At 40.9% G+C, this 27,958-nt stretch overlaps 2 protein-coding genes across 23 annotated transcripts in view; both read right to left on the reverse strand.

Annotated features, from left to right (window-relative positions):
- Positions 1–232: 232 nt before the first annotated feature.
- Positions 233–16,474, reverse strand: LOC106608672 (cGMP-dependent protein kinase 2-like). Its single transcript, XM_045695799.1, has 18 exons — positions 15,978–16,474; positions 14,284–14,489; positions 14,090–14,203; positions 13,576–13,681; positions 12,346–12,409; positions 12,178–12,255; positions 11,891–11,985; positions 11,441–11,509; positions 11,175–11,273; positions 10,801–10,951; positions 10,533–10,669; positions 6,329–6,418; positions 5,721–5,862; positions 4,366–4,529; positions 3,856–3,978; positions 1,956–2,018; positions 1,101–1,167; positions 233–978 (listed from the first exon to the last, which is right to left on the reverse strand). The coding sequence occupies exons 1-18, from the start codon at positions 16,472–16,474 to the stop codon at positions 883–885; spliced, it is 2,361 nt and encodes a 786-aa protein (XP_045551755.1). The 3' UTR covers positions 233–882.
- Positions 16,475–21,480: 5,006 nt separating this feature from the next.
- Positions 21,481–27,958, reverse strand: part of LOC106606370 (collagen alpha-1(XIII) chain) — a 120,816-nt gene continuing 114,338 nt past the window's right edge. For 18 of the 22 annotated variants that reach the window (XM_045720573.1, XM_014202558.2, XM_014202586.2 and 15 more), the window contains 2 exons: positions 27,906–27,944; positions 21,481–24,468 (listed from right to left, as the gene is read on the reverse strand). In XM_045720573.1, coding sequence (XP_045576529.1) covers positions 24,439–24,468; positions 27,906–27,944 — 69 coding nt within the window. In that variant the 3' untranslated portion in view covers positions 21,481–24,438. Of the gene's footprint in view, positions 24,469–26,288; positions 27,664–27,905; positions 27,945–27,958 lie in introns of those variants that run through there. The other 4 variants (XM_014202572.2, XM_045720550.1, XM_045720531.1 and 1 more) reach the window with 2 other exon arrangements.

Raw genomic sequence — 27,958 nt, forward strand, 5'->3', positions numbered from 1 at the left:
CCAACACATCAGCCAGGAAGCATAGGAACTGAGAAGTGGTCTGTGGTCACCACCTGCAGAACCACTCCTTTATTGGGGGTGTCTTGCTTATTGCCTCTAATTTCCACCTGTTGTCTATTCCATTTGCACAACAGCATGTGAAATGTATTGTCAATCAGTGTTGCTTCCTAAGTGGACAGTTTGATTTCACAGAAGTGTGATTGACTTGGAGTTACATTGTGTTGTTTAAGTGTTCCCTTTATTTTTTGAGCAGTGTATGTATTGTGTGTAATGTGTCAAGGACAATTGGTCAGATTTTTTACTAATCACATATTTTGTTACAGTATGTTTTCTTATAGTGTCCATAGTAGGCCATTTTGAAATGTACTGTATAAAACCCTCATTATTTCTTTGCTTTTGTAAAAACCCTGAAGAATTCCAAAAGCCGAAATGCAGTGGTTTTTAATTGTAACAATCAAGAAGCTTTTTTATTTACTTCCATTGTCCCAATAGTTTCTGTCTGAGGGAAAGAATTTGACTTAGATTAGGGTTTTTGGCACTCAAAGTTAATCAATCGCTTGATGAAAGTCCTTGCTGTCTCATAAGAGTTTCAAGTGACACTTCAAACACTGTTCCTCCGGCCAAGAGCCAAAAAAAAGGCGATCTTCTCCGTCTGCAAGGCAGCAACCGCCAGGCACTCATGATGTCAAATATATGGCAAGTATGGCAACCGCAGGGAAGAAATGGGATTACAGTATTCAGTCAAGGCTGCTTCTGTGGTGTCTATTGTTTTAGGTCAGATAGCACAGCTCACTGCAGTAGTGGAACACCAGCGTCAGGTAGTAGAGTGACACCAACTGTCTGGAGACATGGCTGTGCGGAGTAGAGGCTCAAAATGGCACCTCAGAAGTCCTTGTCCCAGCCTGACAGCTCATCTGGAGGCTCCTCCAGCTCTGGGGGAAAGATGTCAAAGTGGCTGTGGTCCATCGGCCCCTTCAGCTGGGGAGAGAAACATCAAAGAACACCAGTCAGATACAGTTACATCCAAGAACTCCTTTGACGGTCATATACCTGTACTAAATAATTTTGTGAATAGAGTACTACGCATCCGAACACTTCACCTCTCTCTTCAGTGGGGATATGAGCTTCTGGCATCTCAGCCCCTCCCCGTTGAAGCCCTGGAACCACCTGCAAGACGTAACAAAAAGTTCAGCTATTCATTTTCTGTCAGAACTACAGATCCCATCATCCCCCAGTGCCCACACACTCCACCAGACCCAATACAATACAGAACAGTTGGTATAAATATTGCATACATGCACACACATCACCCCACAAAGACAGATCCCAGCCTATAGGAGTGAACAAAATGTTTTATTCTGCAGGAAGACACACACACACACAGGAGTATGCAATCTCAGTAACACTAAAAACAGAATGATTTAGGTCATATTGAACTGCTAATAGGGCCACTAATGTTTACATACCATTTCTACCAAACATCACACGCCTACACAGAACAGGAACATCTCTCTAAAGACCAAACATATGTCAAAATGGCTATCACGATTTTATGATTTGCTTCCTCCAGCTTCGAGCATTAGTGGATGACTGTTGAGAGGAAGCCAGCTCTGCCAGTCCTATGGTCTATGCAATACTGCCTATTGTAACATGATACTGAAGAGAAGGGGGGGTGCTCAACACACATTTGTCTGCACAGTGCAGAGAGGTATGACACCAATGGGTTCTGAAATAATTATCCTAATGTCTCTGGGTGACTGAATGGAGAGAGAATGATCCATAGCCTACTGGTTATGAAGGCACCACTGAGCAAGTTGTTCAAACTGAGCTGGATTTGACATTTGATCAGAAATCCATCATCCATCCGTTAAAGAACAGTAGCTGATTAGTGGCTAGGATCTATCTAGGTGTGTAGTTGGTGTTGATGATGCTTTATTAAAAAGAAGTGGACCTACTTGTGTTTCTTAATGTCGATGATTCCGTTCTTCTTATTGCCAAGCCTATCCACAGGGTTGAGCCTAAAGGTAGGACAATATATATGTACCTGTCATTGTTGACAACCATCTGGACAAACAGAATGCTGACAACATGATTACAGCTAATACCCTATACACACGAAAACAGGTTGATACAGTAGATATGACACAGTCTATTTGATTCCAACCTGGTCTGGTTTGATATGTGATTATTATCAATGCAGGTCCCTCATGGACCAATTACATTCAATTGTTTTTGTCTGGTCAATTACTAAAAGCCCAATTGCTATGTGACTCACTGAGCTGGCCAAAGGATTTGAAACATGGTGCTCACTAGCCTTATCTAGTAGCCTATTTATGGCCAATCGAATATCAACATATTGTTATGCCAGCTGAAAGTGTGTCAAAGTGCGCTCTGGGTCGTTATTACATTCAGAGCTTTGTCAGATTGTCCAGTGCATAAATTCAGAGCATTTCACTCTCTGAGCGTTCAGAGCGCACACTGGACGCTCTGGCCGAAGAGTACAGCAGGGTTTATCTGAGTGTTCTGAACTCACAACGGCAGTCAAGCACACAAGCTAACTGGCTAAAGTTGGCGAACATACTAGCTACTTCCAGACACAAATGAGTGAACACACTCTGCTGCCCTAGCAGGCCCAGTTGGACTGTTTTGATATCATTCTGAGGATTACTGAATGTAACTATGCTAATGGCAACAATTTAATAAAATATTTTAGCAGACATTTACTGTCACCTGTCATATCCACAAGTGAAGGGCGTTGGTAAAGTCCTTAATTATTCTCTCTGGCACCCTCAATACAGCTCTGCTATCGGAGCAGACTGCCAGATTGAATTGACAAACACATCCTTTATATGCTGCCAATTACCACCACGGCAACGTTTAGATCCAGAGGATCTTCGCCAGGTTTACTGGTGTTGAGGTGCTAATTGGGAGAATACAGTCAGTAGGGATTACAAATTCCCTGCCGGTGACTGTTATTAGCACCTCACAACCCTGAGCTGCACACTCCCCTTCCCCCATGACTGGAGCCTGAGAGTCTAGGGGGTACCATAAACCTGCCTCTCAAACGCTCTCTGACCTGTGTGACTTGTGCCCTGATAGGTTGCTAGGGATGTTACTAGGGGGACGGACATCTGTCCATCCTCTTAAATATACAGGTCACACAGTGTCTCTCAAGCAGTGGCAACGTCTCTGCCCATCAACAACAGGACTCACTCATATCTCTGAACTTAATAGTTGGTTGTTACTATGGCTGTTTCAGAACCAATACCATTCACAGTGGGGAGGACGGCTTAAAATAAAGGCTTCAAAGATATAGAAACCAATTCCGGTCCAGCCATTACCACAAGCCTGTCCTCCCCAATTAAGGTGCCACCAATCTCTTGTGTTCCAGTACCACTGCACTACTTTCTACCAACTTTCCTACTTTTCATTCCCATGTGCATCCCCATATGTGTGTTTAAATAAAGTTCCTGTGTTAACTCTTTCAGTAGCCCTTTCTGTTCTTTTCATGTAGGTTATACTTTATTAGCCCAGCACCTACGTTTTTAAGGATGTGCGTATGACCACAATTATTATTATTATTTTTTTTACATTTTATTTAACCTTTATTTAACTAGGCAAGTCAGTTCAGAACAAATTCTTATTTACAATGACGGCCTACCCCGGCCAAACCCGGACGACGCTGGGCCAATTGTGTGCCGCCCTATGGGGCACTATAGTTCCATTACTTGCGTTGGCTTTACCTCAAACAAAGTAGACAGACAGACACACTGTTCATTTAATTAAACTACAGCCTCTTATTTGTCGCTTAATGGGATTACAACATTAGCAGTTAGTGATGCCACAGCCGCATACTTGCAGAGTCTCCTGATGAGGTCGTCAGGGCGCTTGCTGATCCTCTTGGGGAAGTCAACCTTTTCAATCCCATGGAGGACCATGGTGTAGATCTTTATAGGGTCACTTCCAGAAAATGGTGGGCTGGAAGAGTTGGGTTGGAGGGTAGAATACGGGTAGAAAACAAATAGGGGATCTTGAGGGATCTTGCTCATGATGAACATGACAGGCTCTAGCTAAATGGTATCGTGGATATGCTTGGGACACTTACACACACTGTATTGTCTTATGCAGACCAACAAGCTATCTCAAGTGGGCTGATAGACCCTCATACACTCAACATCCTAGTGTCAAATATGTTACTGTGGTTGTGGAATGTGGCCTAACGTCTAATGGTTCCTCTCAGAGTGAAGTGTCAGAAGAGCCTTATTCAAGATTCAAGCACATACTCAATGTCCACAACACTCCACCCTTTTGGGGCACTGTTATTGTCAAAGGCAGACCACATGTCATACTGTCCTACTGACTCACCTGCCAGTCAGCAGCTCAAAGATGAGGATCCCTAGAGACCAGCAGTCAGCTCCAAAGTCGTGGCCCTTGTTCATGATGACCTCCGGGGCCACATACTCTGGGGTCCCACAGAATGTCCATGTCTTCTTCCCCAGGCCAATCCTCTTAGCAAAACCAAAGTCAGCCTGAGGAAACAGACAGATACTGTAACATGGACACCCCTTCAAACGTGGACACCCCTAGTGGTTTTGGCTATAGAAGGCTAGAATGACCTTTCTGAAAAGCTCACAGACTTTCAATTTGGCACCATCATAGGATGCCACCTTTCCAAAAAGTCAGTCCGTCAAATTTCTGCCCTGCTAGAGCTTTCCCGGTCAACTGTAAGTGCTCTTATTGTGAAGTGGAAACATCTAGGAGCAACAACGGCTCAGCCGTGAAGTGGTAGGCCACACAAGCTCACAAAATGGGACAGCAGAGTGCTGAAGCGTGTAGCGAGCAGAAATCATCTGTCCTCAGTTGCAACAATCACTACATAGTTCCAAACTGCCTCTGGAAGCAACGTCAACACAAGAACTGTTCATCGGAAGCTTTCCATGGCCGAGCAGCCGCACACAAGCCTAAGACCACCATTCACAATGCCAAGTGTCGGTTGGAGTGGTGTAAAGCTCGCCACCATTGGACTCTGGAGCAGTGGAAACGCCTTCTCTGGAGTAATGAATCATGCTTCACCAACTGGCAGTCCGATGGATGAATTTGGGTCTGGCGGATGCCAGGAGTACGCTACCTGCCCGAATGAATGGTGCCAACTGTAAAGTTTGGTGGAGGAGGAATAATGGTCTATGGCTAGGTCCCCTTAGTTCCAGGGAAGGGAAATCTTGCGCATATAGTACAATGATATTGTAGAGGATTCTGTGCTTCCAACTTTGTGGCAACAGTTTGGGGAAGGCCCTTTCCTGTTTCAGCATGACAATGCCCCCGTGCACTAAGCAAGGTCCATACAGAAATGGTTTATTGAGATCGGTGTGGAAGAACTTGACTAGGCTGCACAGAACCCTGAACTCAACCCTGTCAAACACTTTTGGGATGAATTGGAACAGCGACTGCGAGCCAGTCCTAATCGCCCAACATCAGTGCCTGACCTCACTAAACCTCTTGTGGCTGAATGGAAGCAAGTCCCAGCAGCAATGTTCCAACATCTAGTGGAAAGCCTTCCCAGAAGAGTGGAGGCTGTTATAGCAGCAAAGGGGGACCAACTCGATATTAATGTCCTTGATTTTGGAATGAGATGTTCGACGAGCAGGTGTCCACATACTTTTGGTCATGTAGTGTATGACTATATACAAACAACTGAAAATGATCAAATTAAGGTCTATTACCATTTTGACATAGCCTTCTGCATCCAGTAGTAGGTTCTCAGGTTTCAGGTCTCTGTAGATGATTCCTCTGGCATGGAGGTAGTCAAAGGCTTCCAGGACACAGGCAATGCAGAAGCGGGCTGTCTGCTCCTCAAAGAAACTCCTGTTTCACAGTCAAGGCCAACATTAAGACACATACTAGGATTTTGTACTGATTACTATCGCTCTTATAATGCCAATCAAAAGTAATGGCATCTTTTTTTGGGCACAAACTCCACTATGGTTCATTGGACAAAGCCTATGGGAAAATGAATGTTTTTGTAGGGTTTTGGAATAAACGTTGAAAATAAAGTCTGTGGTAAACACAGGCTTAAGACATCTTAAACATTTTGTTCTATGAGATCATCTTAATCAGCTAACATAACTTTTTATGAATTTTGAGGCATTTATGTCATTTAAAAAAACACCACGCCCATAAAGGCTTCTTTCCCCATTCATTTTGCCTGGAATTGCTGTACGAACTAGAGGTAAATTCTAAAATGTTTCGCTGTTAGGACTACAAGCTGGCGAGCTCTATTGATTCCAGGCTTTTGAGGTGTTTTAGCAGATGTAAGACAACCTACACTCACATGTCCCGTAGTACACTCCACAGCTCACCACCCAGGCAGACTTCCAGTAGCAAGTACACATACTTGTCATCTCGGAATGTCCGAAACAACCTGGAACACAAAGTGACATTTAGAGGGCTTAGGACCATCTGAACAATGTTACTGTTCTGGAGTTCTTAAAGACATGACTGCTTGACAGGGATCTTCTGCTTCGCAGTATAGTTCTTTGGATGAGGTACTTTCAGGTGTTAAGCTTCTTTTTGTTTGCCTTGGATCTGCTTGTCAATTGAGCCCCAAAGAACAGTTACTAGGAAAGCAGAGTGAGAGAAAGGAGCATTTTGAAAAAGAGAGAGATGTGTGAAGATGGATATGGCATTCAAACTGAACTTTCCTCTTTGAGTGGCAGCTGGAATCAGTGTTTGCCCAGACCTTTTTGTCCTTGAATGTCACAGGGCGGATAAATCAAACCTCAGTCTACACTCAGCGGTGAGACCAAGGACAACGACATTCTCCAAAGGGACTCCTTAGCAACTCCTACTGGACCATAGAACACGTGGAGAGGGGCCTCTCACTCTTAAGAGAAAAAATTCTAGCTTTCCTCTCATGAACCACTTCTTGTTTCATGGTCAACACCCTTCACTTCCACAGTCCCTTTTCCCGTGTCAATCTGAGGGCTGACTTGTCTTATAGGATATTCAGTTAAATGAGACCTTTCACTCTCAAGTCATGGGAGTCATGGCAATGGAACCAAATCACTTGGGAAATAATAAAAATCCCTTTGTCTGAAACTAGCCAGGTTTCCATCCATTTCATGCGGATTAATTACCTGATGTATGAAAAAAGTCATGACTGAGCTGATGGAAACAGGGGATTTTATAAATGCTGACAGACAATTTGTTGTTCGACATGGAGGGAACTTTATGGTCAGTAAAATGGCGGTAGAAACGCCTTTATATGGAAATATAGTAACCATCATATCTAAGTAAATTTGGAGTCAAGCGACGATACAGTACCAGTCAAACGTTTGGGCACACCTACTAATTCAAGGGTTTTTCTTTATTTTTACTATTGTTTTACTATAGTGAAGACATCAAAACTATGAAATAACACACAGAATCATGTAGTAACCAAAAAAGTGTTAAACAGATTCTTCAAAGTAGCCACCCTTTGCCTTGATGACAGCTTTACACACTCTTTGCATTCTCTCAACCAGCTTCATGAGGTAATCACCTGGAATGCATTTCAATTAACAGGTGTACCTTGTTAGAAGTTAATTTGTGGAATTTCTTTCCTTTTTAATGCATTTGAGCCAATCAGTTGTGGTGTTAGGGGGTGGTATACAGAAGATAGACCTATTTGGTAAAATACCAAGTCCATATTATGGCAAGAACAGCTCAAATAAGCAAAGAGAAATGACAGTCCATCATTACTTTAAGACATGAAGGTCAGTCAATGCGGAACATTTCCAGAACTTTGAAAGTTTCTTCAAGTGCAGTCGCAAAAACCATCAAGCGCTATGATGAAACTGGCTCTTATGAGGACCGCCACATGAAAGGAAGACCCAGAGTTACCTCCGCTGCAGAGGATAAGTTCATTAGAGTTAACTGCACCTCAGATTGCAGCCCAAATAAATGCTTCACAAAGTTCAATTCACAGACACATCTCAACACCAACTGTTCAGTGGAGACTGCGTGAATCAGGCCTTTATGGTCAAATTGCTGCAAAGAAACCACTACTAAAGGACACCAATAATAAGAAGAGACTTGCTTGGGCCAAGAAAAACGAGCAATGGACATTAGACCTGTGGAAATCTGTCCTTTGATCTGATGAGTCAAAATTTGAGATTGTTGGTCTTTGCGAGACACAGAGTAGGTGAACGGATGATCTCCTCATGTGTGGTTCCCACCGTGAAGTATGGAGGAGTAGGTGTGATGGTGCTTTGCTGGTGACACACTTTGTGATTGATTTAGAATTCAAGGCACACTTAACCAGCATGGCTACCACAGCATTCTGCAGCGATATGCCATCCCATCTAGTTTGCGCTTAGTGGGACTATCATTTGTTTTTCAACAGGACAATGACCCAAAACACACCTCCAGGCTGTGTAAGGGCTATTTGAGTGCTACATCAGATGACCGGGCCTCCACAATCACATGACCTCAACCCAATTGAGATGGTTTGGGATGAATTAGACCGCAGAGTCAAGGAAAAGCAGCCAACAAGGGCTCTGCATATGTGGGAACTCCTTCAAGACCATTGGAAAAGTATTCCTCATGAAGCTGGTTGAGAGAATCCCAAGAGTGTGCAAAGCTGTCATCAAGGCAAAGGGTGGCTACTTTGAAGAATCTCAAATATAAAACATTTGTTTAACACTTTTTTGGTTACTACATGATCCATATGTGTTATTTCATAGTTTTGATGTCTTCACTATTATTCTACAATGAAGAAAATAGTAAAAATAAAGAAAAACTCTTGAATGAGTAGGTGTGTCCAAACTTTTGACTGGTACTGTATGTTGTGTGGTCCTCCCACTACTACTCGTGAAAGCATGCAGTTTATTAGGCTACAGATTAAATCCATTAATGTGAACTTCACAGGGTGGTGAAAGTGAGCTTGATGCTCCTTTCCAATACATTTTGAAGGTCTTATTCTGGAGACATGATGATCAATGTTTGGCTGCCATTTGACAAATAAAAATTCTCGATCTTATCCATAATAATCTCATCATGTATAGTTAGCCCTACCCACACTGTATCTGTGAGCTGTTGGCTATAGTGCACGTGCCAAGACCAGAGTGGGCACATTTGCAATATTACGTAACGGTTTTTGTGACAAACGATCAGTCGAGTTAACAAATGCAATTGAAACCCATTGAACTTTTTATTCGGTACATTGGAACTATATCGCAAAAGTTATTTTTACGCGCACTATGTCATCAAGCACAGCCTTATATCTGCAATAAGTCCGTTTGATGGAAACACATCTCTGGTGTGAAAATGCGCATATTGTTTTATGCAGATTTTAGAATATTGGCATGAAAATCTGTCGCCAATTGGATGGAAACCTAGTTATACTAGATTACAATATTTGTTTCATGAATTTTAAAACCCATCAAAAGTAAGTGAAAGTAAGACTGGTCTAGGCAGCATTTGCCTCATTTATATTTCAAGTTTGACTTTTGTTTGAAACCACTAAAAACATGCGTTACTCATTGACTAGATGCATACAATACATGCTGTATTAATTTCCATTGTAAATACAAACACTCTCTTCTCTGTTTCATAGATCTGAACAATGAATTTGTCCTTCACTTAACTGTTTGTTTATGCATTCAGCGGATACACGAGGCCCCACTTTGCATAAATGAACCTACTGCGATTGTATGATGTTGTATAACCATACATTGTTTTTATGAAACAATACAGGATCCTAAAAATGCAAATGATGATTGGAAATAGAGTACAAAATCTACAGTGGGGCCTGAAATTGACACTCTTGATAAAAGATGACTATATGAAATAAATCATTTAAATACTGAGCTATATCGTATGCTCAACATTTCATACCCCCAAGACATGCTAACCTCTCACCATTACCAATAACAGGGGAAGTTAGCATTTTATATCATACCCCCAAGACATGCTAACCTCTCACCATTACCAATAACAGGGGAAGTTAGCATTTTATATCATACCCCCAAGACATGCTAACCTCTCACCATTACCAATAACAGGGGAAGTTAGCATTTGAGCATACAATATAGCTAAGTATTTTAATTATTTATTTTATACAGTCATTATTGCTAATCTTTATCAATGGTGTCAATAATTTCAGACCCCACTGTATATGATTTTCCACATGGGAGGCCTTGCAAACATCAATATGTCTCGTCTCCCTCTTCAAATCAAAGTTTATTTGTCACGTGTGCCGAGTACAACAGGTGTAGTAGACCTTACAGTGACAGAGTAGTGGGCCGTGCTCTTTAGATTGAACCTGATTGTCATATGGTCCAGGTGATAGCAGTCATGTTCCATTCATATTGGAAGTCCTTTACACTGATATAAACATGTATCATGTGAAGTACTCTAAGAAAACATTGCAGTTGTCAAAGCTTGAACAAAAGCCTGAATAAAAGGCTCTGGATGTTTACACTGCTTTGGGGACTCTGCAATAGGAAGTGTTGTGTGAGGACAACCGGAGAGCATCGTGAGCATGTGACGCAGACCTGACTATGAAGTGTGACTTGGTCAGCTGAAGGATGTTCCTCTCAGAGTAGATGTGCTCCTGTTGTCTCGTGTCCAAAATGTGCTTCTTTTTAATACACTTCAGAGCAAATGTAGTGTCTTCATCTCTCAGTTTCACCTGCAATATAAACATAACTCTTATTGACAGGATGTTACATCGTTTTTATAGCAACTGTAGGCCTATGCCCTCTGCTGTTGTTTTTGCCGTTGCTTTATGGTGTGGTGTGACCCAGACGTCAGGCCACTCACCAGCTCTACTCGGCCGAACCCACCCATGCCCAGTGTGGCTATGACCTCCAGGTCCTGGAAGGGGTCATGGGTGGGGAGGACGGCAATCCTCTCCCTGAGCCGATGCACTTCCTGGGCCTCTGGGGACGAGTCGATAACGGGGGAATGGGGCCTGTGGAAAGAGGGAAGGAGGGAGGGAGGAAGGAAGGAGGGAGGGAGGAAGGAGGGAGGAAGGAGGGAGGGAGGAAGGGGGAACCATTTGGGTTCAACTCCTAAATCTCTGTTTCTGCCCACAGTGGGGCCCTAAAATGTCTGGGGTGGTTGGGTATTTGTCAATGTAACTACCATTTGTTATTTGAATTATGTGGAAACAGTAATTTTGTGGAACTACTTACAGTGCATTTCTCCTCTCGTCACATCGGGAGAGCTCTTCGACATATTTCTTCAGGTACGCCTGCAGTTCCTCATAAGTGCCCACCATCTGGTTGAAGTTGCTGGAGAGGTGGCATAAACACATGACTGGTGTTTCCTTTCATTGTGTGTGTGTGTGTGTGTGTGTGTGTGTGTGTGTGTGTGTGTGTGTGTGTGTGTGTGTGTGTGTGTGTGTGTGTGTGTGTGTGTGTGTGTGTGCGTGCGTGCGCGCGCGCGCACGCACACTCACTCTCTGTCCACCACCAAGCACTGTGTGTCATTCTCAGTAGAGATGATGTTTGCTGAACGCACATCCTCACTGGAAAGAAACAGACAGTCTTATTCAGCAGAGCTACACACAGTTGAATCCAATGGAAATTCACTATAGAATCATGCAATAGCCGCCTTATAATGCATATCTTTGTCAGACAGACAGACATTCCAAGGCCCACTACTCTACAATATTGTGAAAGGATTTGATTGAAACCGCATTGGTAAAATGTGTGGATTGTCAGTCAGGGGGCTAGCAATGACAATTGATAGAAAGTGGACAAACGCATATTAACATGGGAGAACGAGGGAACCGACGTTGTGTTACAAGTGTGTTTGAAACTTGCCTTGGTGCAAGACAAACCAGGCCAGAGTGCTTTTGCCCATTTAACATTTTGAGTCGGTCAAAGCGATCAGTAACAGCTCTTACCTTATGAGGGCTTTTTCTCCAAAGTAGTCGCCTACACCCAGTGTCTTTATCTCCCGCGGCTCAGTACATCCATCTGTGGTCTGGGTGACACACACCTGGCCAGAAACCACAGCATGTTAAGGGCGATCTCTTTTGCCCTCAATCCAAAATGGCAGACTACGTTTTCTGCAATCAAGATTGCGTGATCTATCAAGGCCGGATAAAGCACTTTAACTTCTCTGTAATGCCAGATACGAAAGTGACTCTTTTCAGCTACAAATATGAACCATGTGTCAATCGTGTCTTACCTCTCCTTTAGCTATAATGAAGAAAGTGTTCCCTTCTTCGCCCTCCCGAATGATATACTCTCCTTTATCAAAATAGTCCTATAGGCATGAGACAAAATAATCAACAAATCTTCCCAAATCACCTGTTATAAAAAAAAAGTCTGATTAGAAACAAAGTAAAAGGCTCACAATTTCCAGACAGTCAACGATTTTAGAAAGCTTCTCTTCTGGCAGGTCTCTCAGCAGAGATACACTGTAAAAGATAAGGAAACAGAGATAGTTATTGGGGGAAAAAAATGTGGATTTAGCAATGCAACATATTGCCAACTACTTCAAAGATAACCTAACTTAACAGTAGACACTGAGTATATAAAACATTAAGAACACCTGCTCTTTCCATGACATAGACTGACCAGGTGAAAGCCCACCTTATTGATGTCACTTGATAAATCCACTTCAATCAGTGTAGATGAAGGAGGGGAGGCAGCGTAAAGAAGGATGTTTAAGCCTTCAGACAATTGAGACATGGATTGTGTGTGTGACATTCAGAGAGTGAATGGGCAAGACAAAATATTTAAGTGTCTTTGAACGGGGTATGGTAGTAGCACAGGAGGCTGCTGGCACGTTAATTGGGGAGGACGGGCTCGTGGTAATGGCTGGAGCGGAATGTTGGAACGGAATCAAACACATGGTTTGATGCCATTCCATATATTGCAACACAATATAAGGAAGGTGTTCCTAATGTTACATTTTTATTTCAATTGTTTTTTAATATTGCAGATAAATTGTAGCTTCCATCAATGTAATTGTCTGCATCCCTTCCAATCCCCCATATATTTTTTTGCATTTATTTATATACATATACATACATACACATACATACAAACACACATAAATACATACATATACATATATATATATACACATCTTTTTTTAAATATATTTTCCTTTATTACGTTTTAACCCTACCACTTCTCTGCTAATTGGAGCAAACTAATGAACAACAACGCTTAGGCTTCTACTTCCAACTTATACATACTATATACATTTTACGGGAACAGTCTATTTTATAATAGTTATATTTTGTTTGTTTTTTCTCCTGTCCTTCCTCTAACCTCAACCTCTCCCATTTATTTCACAAAAGTTCTGAACCTATACACGTTTTACGGACACTGTACAGTATGTTTTACATTAGTTATCTTGTTGTTATTAGCTGTTATTATTCCCAACCTTCAGCTCCATTCAACCCATCGATCTCTTACAGTAACACCATCCATACTGGATTTCTATTTGCCAAACATTAGGTGTTCCTAATGTTTGGCTTCGTCAGTGTACTGTATATGCGTTCGCATCTCAAACTTTCATGCCCTTAGACATCAACGCCTGCTTCAGGGTTGAGGACCAAGCCTCTAGATGTACCTGCGTAGGAAGCTGAAGTACTCTTCTTGTGTGGCCTGTGTAGACTTCATCATAATACTCTGGAAGGTCTGACGATCCAGAGCCCAGATATGAGCCTGGGATACAGCTGGCCATTGGAAATCACAAGTCCAATCAATACACCACACAACATCAGACATTCACAGGGCCAGGTATTCCTAGAACGTTATATGAGTTGGCCAAACATTGCGTGAACATACTTTCAATATGTGAAAAAGGTGTGTGGTTCCTACAGTACTATTCCATGCAAGATTAGAGAAAGCACCTGTGTGAAATATGGTCTTGCACATTCTAATGGCGATTTAATAGTCCCTTAGTGACATCTCATAAAATCGTGTGCCGCCATGCTGCTCTGTCATATGTTGGTAATCATGTATGTCACATGCGTAGGGTTTGTTGCACTTGAGTATGAACACTTCGTTTACGATGTGTGTGGAAAAGTACTGTATCTCAAAGGGGAAATCTTCTCATTCTAGAGACTACTAGTTAAACTCACCTTTCACTGTAGCAGTTCTCTTACAGTTGTACAATATAGCCAACTCTCCAAAGGCAGTCCTGGGACTCATCTCTCCAAGCAATTTGCCATTCTGCGTGACCTTTAGCAGGCCATCTGAAGGGACAAAACCTAGCCTGAGTATAGACAAACAGCCAAAGATATACTGTGTAAGAAGATAATAAAGTCGATATGACCTGCCAGCACATAGAGGTAGTTCCCTGATTCTCCCTCCTGGATGACCAATTGGCCATCAGTGTAGATCCTCTCATACATGCAGTCCACCATCTCCCTCAGGTGCTGCGGATCCAGCTTCTTCAGGAAGTCATTGTTCATGATGGCGTCATTGATTAGCTTCTTGGTGCTAGGAGCAGGAGGAGCACAGATAAGAGGCACAGACACTCTACTTTTAGAGGTCAAAGGCTTGTTTCACCTCCATATCAATCTTCATCCAGCGTTTTAGTTGGAATTCAAATATCAGCTTTGACAGCAAGTCAAGTAAATTGGTACTTGGAGCAGAAATGGGCAGATTATTTTGAATAATGTGGTTTTATTGCCTCTGGATAACATTTCTGAACAAAGGGATTCAATGTATTGCAGTAAAGTATTAGGATAGCACACCAAAAGTCAAATTATTTCCCCTTAAACAGCCCACTAAGCCCTACATACAGTAGGGGCTGCTAACTGGTGGTTGAGTCTGCACCACCATGAGTAAACGCTTCAACGACGGCGTTACTACTGTATTTATACTACAGCATTCATTCTTTCACAGATGGACAAAGCACTATGTTGTCACTAGTCTCTAAACCGGCCACATGAAAGACAAACTGTTGATGTAGTACCGTTAGTGCTGTCAGTTTCGCCCTGTATCGCTCTTAACTACAAGGCCTATGTTATCACATCAGACAGCCGAGGGCCCGTCCATTAACCTAAAATCGACCTGGTGAATGAACTAAAGCAGGAGAGTATGAGGCAGGCAACCGAGGTCTGCATAATTGAAGCCATAATTATCCAGTCCATACATATTGCATATTGATGCTCAACGCCTTTGTTTCCCCGTGTGCCTTCCAATTATCCCCAATGCTAATACAGGCCTTCGAATCTCCTTGGAGTGGCAGACACTACAAAGGCTTGGCCAGAGCTGTTGTTCTTTCAAGAGAGTCAGACAGTTTTCCTGAGAACACTTGGGCCGAGAATCAATCAGAACACAGATTTGGACAATGCGCCGTTTAAAAGGTCATTTACAATTAAACCGACATATGCTCTTCTTCCTGTGAACGTGGTCTCCGTGAACACGGGAACATCTGACTTTAAAACGTGCATTGCGGCCCAAAGCAAGATACCCATACCTACATGTACAAATTACCTCGACTAACCTGTACCCCCGCACATTGACTCGGTACCGGTACCCCCTGTATATAGCCTCGTTATTGTTATTTTATTTTTTACTTTAGTTTATTTAGGAAATATTTTCTTGAACTGCGTTGTTGGTTAAGGGCTTGTAAGTAAGCGTTTCACGGTAAAGTCTACACCTGTTGTATTCGGCGCGTGTGACAATTAAAACGTGATTTGATTTGATTTGAGATCAAATTGAATCCCGGCATAGTTCTTTTTTTATTTGCATGTAGCCTATACCAGACACCGGCATTCAGTGAGAACAAATAAGGATTAAAGGCAGGCTTTATCATCACAGACCCAGCTGATTGCTTCTAGCCTATTGGGAAATAGGTTAGAATGTAATTAAATGTGGGAGAATGAGACAATAGGAACAAGTACAATGGAGGACAATCAGTCTGGGATGTCCAGCACTACATGGAAATGTTTCTAGAGTTATTATCCCTTCCGATATCCTCAACAACATTCTGTGGTACTGTTGATGTCTGACACTCACCTGGAGTCCTTGCGGACACGGGCCCTCTCTATGGACACATGTTGGGCTCTGAAACCCCCGCAGAAGTGCCCTGAGGTGGGCTCGGCCGACACGCCCTCCTTGGCCTTGAGCCTGCAGTGGACCTCCACGGCCACCCTGTGGAAGCGGGTGGGACCCTGGTTGATGACACTGAGCATGCGGTGGCTGTGGTAGTTGGGAGCCGGAGCGGAGCGGCTCAGGCTGTTGTAGCCGATGGCATCCTGGAGCTTTTCTATATGGGAGACTTTAGCCTCCAGCTCTCTCTGCAGGCTTTGCAGCTGCAGCTCCTGGGCCTTAAATTCCTGGTCCCTCTGGGCCAGCTGCTCTTCTAGGTGGGCTATCCTGAGTCTCAGGGGCTCCGTGTCCCACACTGGGCTGCCCTGAGGCTCCACCTTGAGGCTGGAGGCCAGGCATCTGTCCTCTGGCAGTGGGGCTTTGATTGAACCGTTGCCCATGGCCAGCTGTTGGCTGGCCACCATAGGAAAGCTCTTGGTCACCCTCGTCTTGTCACTGATAGGTCTCCGTCTGGTGAAAAGTCTCCTTTCTCCTTGAGAAGAATGTTATGCTTTATGTTACTTTTTGGGGCTCTTATCGAGATTTGGTAGCTAACAAAATCAATGGCGGCCCGCTGGAGATCAGGGCACCTGGGGACGTGCTCTGCGTGTCTGGTCGGTATTTGGCCATGATTACTACAAGTTTAGATAGCTAGCTAGACTAATTTACCAATCTAAACAATTGTTAACTTGTTGGATAATTGAGTGAACATGGATAATTGACATGGATAATTGAGTGACTGTAAGTGACTGACATAACAAGATAAAAATTGCTGATGCACAACCAAATTTCAAACTTGCACCTTCTGTATTCTACTATTCTAACTATTTCTTTTTACCCCCTTTTTCTCCCCAATTTTGTGATATCCAATTTCAATCTTGTCTCATCGCTGCAACTCTCCAACGAGCTCGGGAGAGGTGAAGGTCGAGTCATGCGTCCTCCGAAACATGACCCGCCAAACCGCGCCTCTTAACACCCGCCCGCTTAACCCGGATGCCAGCTGCACCAATGTGTCAGAGGAAACACCGTTCAACTGATGACCGAAGTCAGCCTGCAGGTGCCGGGCCTGCCACAAGGAGTCGCTAGAGGACGATGAGCCAAGTAAAGCCCCCCGGCCAAACCCTCCCCTTACCCGGAAGCCGCTGCGCCACTTTGGAGACCTATTCTAACTCTTAACAGTAAGTTCAGACCCCGAGAACATTTCGCAATTTTATAACACATTTCATGCACTTCTACAAATTTTGCCATGGGCAGAGGGAAAACATTTCTGTTTTACAGCTAATTTCCTGTAATTCTACACCTTTTGCCATGACTTATGCCATGTTAATGATGTTTGAGTGAGAGTGACTAACAAAATCAATGGGGGCCCCCTGGAGGTCAGGGACCCTGGGAACGTGCCCTGCATGCCTGGTCGGTATAGGGCCATGATTACTACAAGTTTAGATAGCTGGCTAAACTTCCTTACCAATCTAAAAATTGTTAGCTGACAGAGCTAATTGAGTGACTGTCAGTGACTGACATAACAATATAAAAATTGCTGATGCACAAATGACAAAATGTTGAACTTGCACCTTGTGTATTCTACTATTCTAACTCTAAACAGTAAGTTAAGACCCTGACTGAGTTTATAAAAATAAAACATTTGGGGGGGGGGGCAACTGCTTATAGCTGGAGCCGTCCCTGCTTTAATGTTAAAATAGATGTGATCAGCAACAGATCATCTTGAATAGATTTTGAATCCACAGGAGATACATCCCTACAATAATATTTAATTGACAAACTATCTCTAAATTTCCAAGCATCAATTGCATTTGGTTTAACCTCCAATGAATGAAACTTGGTGAAAAAATACTGTACAAGCCAATGACTGTGTAAATAAGGAAGTCGATATTCCTGCATTCATTGCACGGAACTGATACAATATCTTACAAACGGAAACGTTAACATATCTGAGATACAGTGTATCACTATATCTTGAGAATGTTACTCTAGAGCAGTGGTTCCCAAAGTGATGTCTGCAGATGAGGTACTGCAGGGAGTCTGCGACCAGATCTTAATATATATATATATATATATAAAATTAAATGGTATTGCATTCTCTAAATGTCTTCAAAAATGAATTTAATCTGTTGTTGCTAGCAATATTCCCATCCCCAAATATCTAATTCTATGTATATTTTGCCCCAAGGCAGCAAAATGTGTATAATTGCACAAAAATAGTTTTAAAACTGCTAAACGTTCTCTCTGCCCCAAGGAAAAATGTATAGATTTGCAGGAAATTTGCTTCAATTCTTTTTTCCCAGGGCCCAAGACTTCTTTAGTCCGGCCATGCACTGCAACAGTAATAGTAAAACTGCTTGTATACCATTTTTAATCACGCTCTAAAGTAGGAGTTGTATTCTGATATTATGTGGGTGTCCCTGAAGTATTTGCTATCACAAAGGGGGTCCCCTGATGCAAAAAAGTTTGGGGACCCCTGTTCTAGAGAATGCAACAATTACCATTCTATGAAATTGAAACACTGACATGCATACAGTATGCTGCAGCAACACAACGAAAAGTATGACTAAAAATGCCATGTATATATGGTATACATGTTGTAAAATCATAAGTTCACACAGCCACACATCAGAGCTTGTCCTATCATAGCCTAAATGAAATTGCACTGGCCTGTAATACGTCACAACAATAGCCTAAGTTGTAGCTATATTACTTACAATATCGTCGAGTACGTTCCTGGTTTCTCAAAATGTAATGCAGTATTTCATAAGTGTAATGAACGAGCATCTCCAGATGTTCAAACACCTGCGAAAAAACAAAGACGGTCATCTCCCTTGAATGGACTGTGATCTGTGACATCCTCCTCAGAAGCTTGTTGTCTTATGTGGAAATAATGGTACTCCTACTCGGTCCAATGACGGCAAGAAAAATCAAGGCTACCTCTGGTGGCTACCCCTGGTGGTCGCATGGTGTTTATCAATGTAGAAACTGAGTTGAATACTGGCCATATTCATACCTTGCGTTGATATTATACGTTTACATGGTGGCCCGACGTATGTCTTGATTACCTCTCTCAAAGTTCAGTAGATTAGCATACAATTGACTCATTTTTATCAGAATAGATGCTCTATGCCATATTGAGCAGTCCATAGGCTACTGCAGGTTATTTACACTAGGTTTAATTGAGGATGCCTCCAGCAACAACAATTTAAAAATGATAACTCAATTCTTTATTTTTTGGAATTATTGACAATGTTCTCAAAATGTGACATGTATTGAACAGTGAAATAACAATTGGCAGTCAGTGACGTACTCCGCCATTTAAGATCTATAAAAAGTAAAAACATTTTCTGAAAAAAAAACAACTGTTAAAACACCATTGACAGCACACTCAACGAAGTTATTAAAACTTACCGAACTCTGGATTAGATTGATTTAATTCAAAGGGTTACGGATGACTCACATTGAATCTCAAGAAACAACATTTTTAAACCTCAGTTTAATGTTAACGTTGCAAATTGTATTCATTTTCAAGAGTCTGTAACACCAGAGGGAATTATAAAAGGTCACTTAACTGACAGAATTCCTCATCTTGTGCAGAATTGGCATATCAAATATATGCCCATATATGGTGTATAGTTATTTCGCTGTTGCTATTAAATGGTAAAATAGTGCCTCTAAACAATAATATCAGCATGCAGATGGTTTTTACATCAAATGCATTGAAATAAATGCCCTCATATCAGTTAGTTAGCTACTGAAACTGATAGATTGTCACACAAACTGGTTTTAAAATATTCTACATCTTCATTTCTACTTAGCATACATACAGTATAGATAGTTAAGAGAAAACAACATGTACAGTGGGGGAAAAAAGTATTTAGTCAGCCACCAATTGTGCAAGATCTCCCACTTAAAAAGATGAGAGAGGCCTGTAATTTTCATCATAGGTACACTTCAACGATGACAGACAAAATGAGAAAAAAAATCCAGAAAATCACATTGTAGGATTTTTAATGAATTTATTTGCAAATTATGGTGGAAAATAAGTATTTGGTCAATAACAAAAGTCTATCTCAATACTTTGTTATATACCCTTTGTTGGCAATGACACAGGTCAAACGTTTTCTGTAAGTCTTCACAAGGTTTTCACACACTGTTGCTGGTATTTTGGCCCATTCCGCCATGCAGATCTCCTCTAGAGCAGTGATGTTTTGGGGCTGTCGCTGGGCAACACTGACTTTCAACTCCCTCCAAAGATTTTCTATGGGGTTGAGATCTGGAGACTGGCTAGGCCACTCTAGGACCTTGAAATGCTTCTTACGAAGCCACTCCTTTGTTGCCCGGGCGGTCTGTTTGGGATCATTGTCATGCTGAAAGACCCAGCCATGTTTCATCTTCAATGCCCTTGCTGATGGAACGAGGTATTCACTCAAAATCTCACGATACATGTCCCCACTCATTCTTTCCTTTACACGGATCAGTCGTCCTGGTCCCTTTGCAGAAAAACAGCCCCAAAGCATGATGTTTCCACCCCCATGCTTCACAGTAGGTATGGTGTTCTTTGGATGCAACTCAGCATTCTTTGTCCTCCAAACACGACGAGTTGAGTTTTTACCAAAAAGTTCTATTTTGGTTTCATCTGACCATATGACATTCTCCCAATCCTCTTCTGGATCATCCAAATGCTCTCTAGCAAACTTCAGACGGGCCTGGACATGTACTGGCTTAAGCAGGGGGACACATCTGGCACTGCAGGATTTGAGTCCCTGGCGGCGTAGTGTGTTACTGATGGTAGGCTTTGTTACTTTGGTCCCAGCTCTCTGCAGGTCATTCACTAGGTCCCCCGTGTGGTTCTGGGATTTTTGCTCACCGTTCTTGTGATAATTTTGACCCCCCGGGGTGAGATCTTTCGTGGAGCCCCAGATCGAGGGAGATTATCAGTGGTCTTGTATGTCTTCCATTTCCTAATAATTGCTCCCACAGTTGATTTCTTCAAACCAAGCTGCTTACCTATTGCAGATTCAGTCTTCCCAGCCTGGTGCAGGTCTACAATTTGGTTTCTGGTGTCCTTTGACAGCTCTTTGGTCTTGGCCATAGTGGAGTTTGGAGTGTGACTGTTTGAGGTTGTGGACAGGTGTCTTTTATACTGATAACAAGTTCAAACAGGTGCCATTAATACAGGTAACAAGTGGAGGACAGAGGAGCCTCTTAAAGAAGAAGTTACAGGTCTGTGAGAGCCAGAAATCTTGCTTGTTTGTAGGTGACCAAATACTTATTTTCCACCATAATTTGCAAATAAATTCATAAAAAATCCTACAATGTGATTTTCTGGATTTTTTTTCTTCTCATTTTGTCTGTCATAGCTGACATGTACCTATGATGACAATTACAGGCCTCTCTCATCTTTTTAATTGGGAGAACTTGCACAATTGGTGGCTGACTAAATACTTTTTTCCCCCACTGTATGTCAACAGCACATTAAGTATTATACAGTACTGTACAATAATATCTAAAAATGGTTTCTAAACCTGAATCTCCTACATTTCTTTAAAAGCTCAGAATGGTGATGGCATCAAAAAGAGATACATCCACTTTATACAAAACAGAATGCATTGAGCATAGACTGGCATAAACATATCGGTAAAGTCAACCAGTGATGAACCACATAACTTTACAGTTGATACAACACCAGTCCTAAAACAAATCCGTGTACTCTTCATATAAAAAGTGAGAGTGAATGAATTGCAAATTGTCTTTGACAAAAATGAATAATGAATCGAGGACTTCATTTGAGTTTTTGCAGCAGACAACAAAAATACTTACGAAGGACCAATTTTGTGCTCAGTTCCAGAAATAATTACGCATGACCTATCATCAGTTAATAGGTGTTTTTCATGAATGACTTGTTGTAATAGATCATTGTTAAATACTTATATGCATATTACATGAAGAGTACACTTAATATATTAACACAACACAATATAACATCAAGACACAGTAAAGTTGTACCAATTGGGAAATGTATACCAAAGAAACATAATACAAATAATACATGTAATAATAATGTCCAGAAAATATCTGGTAAAACTAAAGAGTACTGCCATCATTGTGCAAAATGTAAGTGAGAAAAAGCTGAAATGAAATGCACACAAACTTTCAAAGATGACCCTACAGTAAATGCACACAGGTGACTGCTGTTTTGAATGATTTGCTACAAAAGAATGAATGATTCTTAGTATATTTATATTCAATCTTCATAGGATTATTCTGGTTAATTAAGGACTGTGGGCTGTATTGGGGACGATGGACTCTCTTGTTAAAAATATTTGAGGTGAAGTAAATCATCTATTAATCAAATGAAAAGCATCAAATGGCCCAATTACACATGTATTATGTATCATTGCACAAACGGGCTCCACTAAATAAATACGAATTTTAATCTTTGGGAGGACAACTTCTTGTTTAGAGCATTCAAAATAAATGGAAACATTCATCAATTGTTAAACACAACAATTGTGGGCAACACTTTACTTTAAGTGACATTTACAGTAGTTACTTTAATACAGTAACAACACTTGACTTGATCCACTCTTATAAGGACCATGTTCCACAGAGGTTTTATAGGAGCAGTTCATGTGCAGTTACATGTGAATTTAAATACATTCAGAATCAACTTTGTGTAAAGTATGAACAACATACTTTAGTAAGCCTAGTTCTCAGACTTGATGTGGCTTTTATGAAATTTAAAGGACAACCACAATAACTGCCCCTTGTTCGCAATACACCATTTTTTCTGTATTCACCACTTTGAATATTCAAATAATTATCTTCTGTGCATTTGGATTGAGTTGTGCAAAGGGGTAGAAGACAGTTGTCAATATGACATAAGGAATGCTTCTGTGCATTTGATTATTTTAGGAAACAGGAAAGTTTGTGTTAAACATAGTAAAAGGCGCAAGATATCATAGTCGTTGACAAGATGGACATACTGGCAGTTCAGACTTCAGACGTTGTTTTCACACAAGAACGTCATTAAATTGCAGATCAGCTCCAATAAAAACATCACAGGCGACCTAAATAAGCAATTCATTCGATTCAAAATAATCTCGGCGTCTGTTATCACCTGTCCAATAACTCCAAAACTGATCTGGTGCCTCCAGCCACAACAACAAAAATCAGGGGATCTTTCTTTCATCAGTATTCAAGAATAAAATTGTTTGGAGGAGCTGTTCAAGGTTACAATCTTATATAAAGATGTTCCTACAATAGAAATAAAATTTCTTATGGTTCATATCGATATTTAAGGGCGACAAACAGTAACCGTAAAGCCCACTGATTCATACAGACAGGATAAACATGTTTTCAAATTTATTCCAGTTGAAATTAGCTGCCCAAAATGATGCATGATGTCTTGCATTTAGTATGGCATTTCTCAGGAATATGAATCAAGTTATTCTAGAATACTCATTGAAAGCTGTCAGTATGACTGCTGACATGTATTTTCTAAGACAGTCTAAAAATGTATATATCGATGAGTAATTCATATGCTTGATATGTTCTGACGCCGGTTTTTGGAGAGGCTCCCATGTCACACCAATGTAATATATAACAACACGGAGTGAGCACTTTATAAAGTGTGAACCCTCACCTACTGTACAATACTTACTCTTTCAGCATTGATATGGTGAGTATTACACCTCAGTACAAGAATGTAAATAAATGTAATATACTATGTCTTTAGTATATATAATGTATACCAACAGTATAATGCTCGTACTAAAGTTCTTCCTTGGGCACAGGTCAGGCAACATAGCTACATAAACAGTTTGTTGTATGCCTGCAGCACCCAGGATAGTAGAGAAGGCAGTGAGTTTGATATCAGGAATCATCAAAAGCGTTTCCATTCGTTTTTTTTTGGTTTGTCTTGGAAACACATGAACAGGGAGAGAATATTTCTGTATGTTCTGTGAGCTGCTCTGAATTCTTGAATCACAGTTGTTGGTGTCAAATAAAACACAGGGAAGTGTACACTATAAAAGGTTCATGTCTTACTTTCACATAGTGAATAAAGACAGATGAAAATCACGCAAATTCATCTCAAAGAAATGCATCCGTGTCTCTCTGTGGCTTTGACGGCTTTTCTACCCTGAGAAGCCTTCAACAAAAAACTTCATTGGAAACTGAAATCCTTTTGTTTATTGACTTCTTATTGAAGCCACTGGAGCCCCCCCAACATTACTGGCTCTGTCTTCAGTCGGCTGGAAAATCTTTGAGTAAAATGGCAACCACAGGTCGGGTCAAAACTCAAAGATACCTCCAAATGTCTTCAAGTTTCCATTCTGTAGCTTTGAGCGAAATGTCGCTGAGCAGACCTCTTGAACCTCTACTACTTGGCCAGTTGGAAAGGATTTTGACCCTTTTAAGGAAAAAGAGGTTCATGTCAATGGATAACTACTTCCATACTACCAATCTATATGCCTTTCCCCCATTCATGTGTACTGTAGTGTGCTGTATATGTCAGTTCAAAGACCTCACCTCAAACAGCACAATCCATGCTTTTTTGGCACACACACATTCAGGTCACTACAAACCAGAGCAGGGCAATGAAATTAAGAGACTTAAATGCACACTTCCCACAATTCATGCTAAATGGAACATTTGCATATCAAAGGGATCCCCAGATCCACAACTCTGCATGGTACTCTATGCAAAGTGATGCAAGAAAAAATCACTCCCCTATTGTGACAGTGAAGCTAACACTTTTAATGTGGCTCTATATTCCAGCATTTTGGATTTGAGGTGAAATGTTTTATATGAAGTGACAGTAAAGAATGTCACCTTTTATTTGAGGGTATTTTCATACATATGTTTTACGGTTTAGAAATGAATGCACTTTATGTACAGTATCTAGTCCCCCCATTTTAATTTGTCATAAGTATTTAGACAAATTCACATATAGTGTATAACATATAGTCAAAAATGAAGTATTTGGTCCCATGTTCATAGCATGCAATAACTACACAAACTTGTTGGATGCATTTGCAGTTTGTTTTGGTTATGTTTGGGATTATGTTGTGCACAATATAAATTAATGGTAAATAATGTATTGTGTCATTTTGGGGTCACTTTTATTGTAAATAGAGACACAGATGCACAAAGATCATACCCCCAAGACATGCTAACCTCTCACCATTACAATAACAGGGGAGGTTAGCATTTTATATCGTACCTCCAAGACATGCTAACCTCTCACCATTACAATAACAGGGGAGGGTAGCATTTTATATCGTACCTCCAAGACATGCTAACCTCTCACCATTACAATAACAGGGGAGGTTAGCATTTTATATCATACCTCCAAGACATGCTAACCTCTCACCATTACAATAACAGGGGAGGGTAGAATTTTATATCGTACCTCCAAGACATGCTAACCTCTCACCATTACAATAATTACAATAACAGGGGAGGTTAGCATTTGTTTTAGTTTTTTTTTGGGGGGGGGGGGTATGATATTAATGCCTCTGTAACAATCTGACTCATCATTGTTTGCGATTTATTCATGATTATCCGTAATCATGGTAGCATGCATCCACATTAATGTAGAAGTGTTCAGAAACATATTCTATTCTTATTCACAATACAAGTGACTGCAAAATGAAACAATACATTATTTAAGAGGGCAGTCCATAAGAGTAGACAAAGGATGTCAAGGATCTGGAAAGATTCTGTATGGAGGACTGGTCTCAGATACCTCCAAATGTGTTCTAATCACAGTTTAGAAAAAAGCTCAGTGTTGTTATACTCACAAGGGGAGGGTGCTAGAGTATTGAAAACAGGGGTGCCAATCATTTTTACCCCTATCTGTTTTTGACCACTATTACTTTTATGATATATTGCTCCGAGCAATTGTATTAGTATAAAATAATATAATTTCCTAATTTTTTGCAGTGTATAATATAGCTCAGTATTTGTATTATATATGTTATACAGTATTTTTTGCTCATCTTTATCAAGGGTGCCAATAATGATGGTCCTGACTGTGTGTTATTTTTAAAGCACACAACTGTATGTACTGTAAAAATGGGATGTTTATTTCTAATTGTCATGTTGAACATATTAGGTCAACAAACACACATGTCCATTTGAACACAGATTCTCAATGGTTTCCCATGAACTATGGGTTGAACTCTAACACAAGGAGGGCAAGGCAGGGGGACAAGGCACACGCTAGTATGAGGTATAAGAACCTGATGAAGACTTTATTGAGGGTGGTAATCTGACAATCTCTTAATCTAGCTATACATTTCCAGGCAGAGCAGAACACAGCTTTTTTACAATGAGCAGCGGTAATGGGGCAACTCTTCTCCAGTCCCCTTCATCCATTTCTTCAATACTGATTCATAAACACAGTTAGCGAGGGCGACGTAGACTACTACATCCTATAAAACAGCTGTAATTAACAAGTCTGGTTTTTCTTAACAAAAAATATATATTTATTGTCCATTAATGGCTTTCTTCATATAAATACATGGATGAGGTACACTGGCCGTAGAGGCTATGTGGCTGGTTGCAGCAGCACGCCTTAAGGGTGAGCAGCAATATTTCAGTCATCCAAGAGAAAGCTTGTAACATGGGTTCGTCTCAATTTGATAACGTTCTAACGAAAAGGCAAACACCTACGGTTAAAGAGAGCCTGATAGTGAAAAAGCAGGAGGTGGCCCCTTAGATTTGGTCCTCAAAAGATATTTACAGATAACTTGGACAAATTGAGGTCAGGTTATATGTGAAGCTATAGCTTAGAATGGTTGGTCACTCTGGCTGTATAACTACTCAGCCAGTGAAAAAGCAGCAAATGCTAAGTATTTGTTTTCTATTTAAAAATGGCAGTTTTGCCATGGTGGAAACAATTAAAGCTTGAAATGGTCTGGCAATCTTAGTTGAAACCACCTTCATGAGATCCCCTTTCAGAGAAAGCGACAAAATGTGCTTGTGTGGCATGCTGGATATTCAGGATACTTTATGGGTTTATGATATCAGAAATCCTAAACGGTTAAAAATCGGATGAGATCCATGGGTATCTGTGTGCTAGTGATTCAAATGGCTATACTGTACAGTGCAGACTAAATACAGTGCTGTCTGTCACCGTGACTTGAGTTGTGTACATATTTAGACAGGAATTATTTGCGGTGCTGTTCATTTTGATAGTTTTGATCGCTACAAAGAGGGTTCAACTAAGATATTTCAATAAGCCAACACTTCATCTTTCCAGCCCCACAATTCAGTGCAGCATGGTCACAACAAAACAAAATCACATGATACAATAAGTTAATAGGCAATATCCATTCACATTATGCACAAATATCATGCATACTGTATGTAGCCACATTGTAATTCTTCCTTATTCAAACATGTTGACAAAATGCATAGCTATAAAATAAAATCCAATACATAAACATTATTACAAGTAATAAAAATAAACAATCTGTACAAAACTCCTGGCATATTGTTATGATTTTCTTTTTCTTCCATCAATATAAGAAAGCACATACAAAGTACAAAAATAAATATTCTATGTACAATCACACATGCCACCTCGAAGTTATCGTCACTGCAAGGAGAAAACAAGAGTCAACAAACCACACATTAGTTCATGCAATGTTCATTGAGGACATAATGAACATGAATACAATTAATAATAAGCACTTTTCTACAGTATAAATTAAGAAATTATAGATGATGTTGTTGATTATACTAGCATGGGGATCATTTAAAAAGTAGAACTGCCAAGCACTATATCACCTCAAGATGCAGATAATGTTCACAGCAGGAACTCAACGCTCTTTCACTTACTTTATTCCAACACCCTGATACTGGTAGGCCGTCATCCCCCTAAGGAAAGAGAG

Source organism: Salmo salar, chromosome ssa01, assembly GCF_905237065.1.
Source record: "Salmo salar chromosome ssa01, Ssal_v3.1, whole genome shotgun sequence".
NCBI lineage: Eukaryota > Metazoa > Chordata > Actinopteri > Salmoniformes > Salmonidae > Salmo > Salmo salar.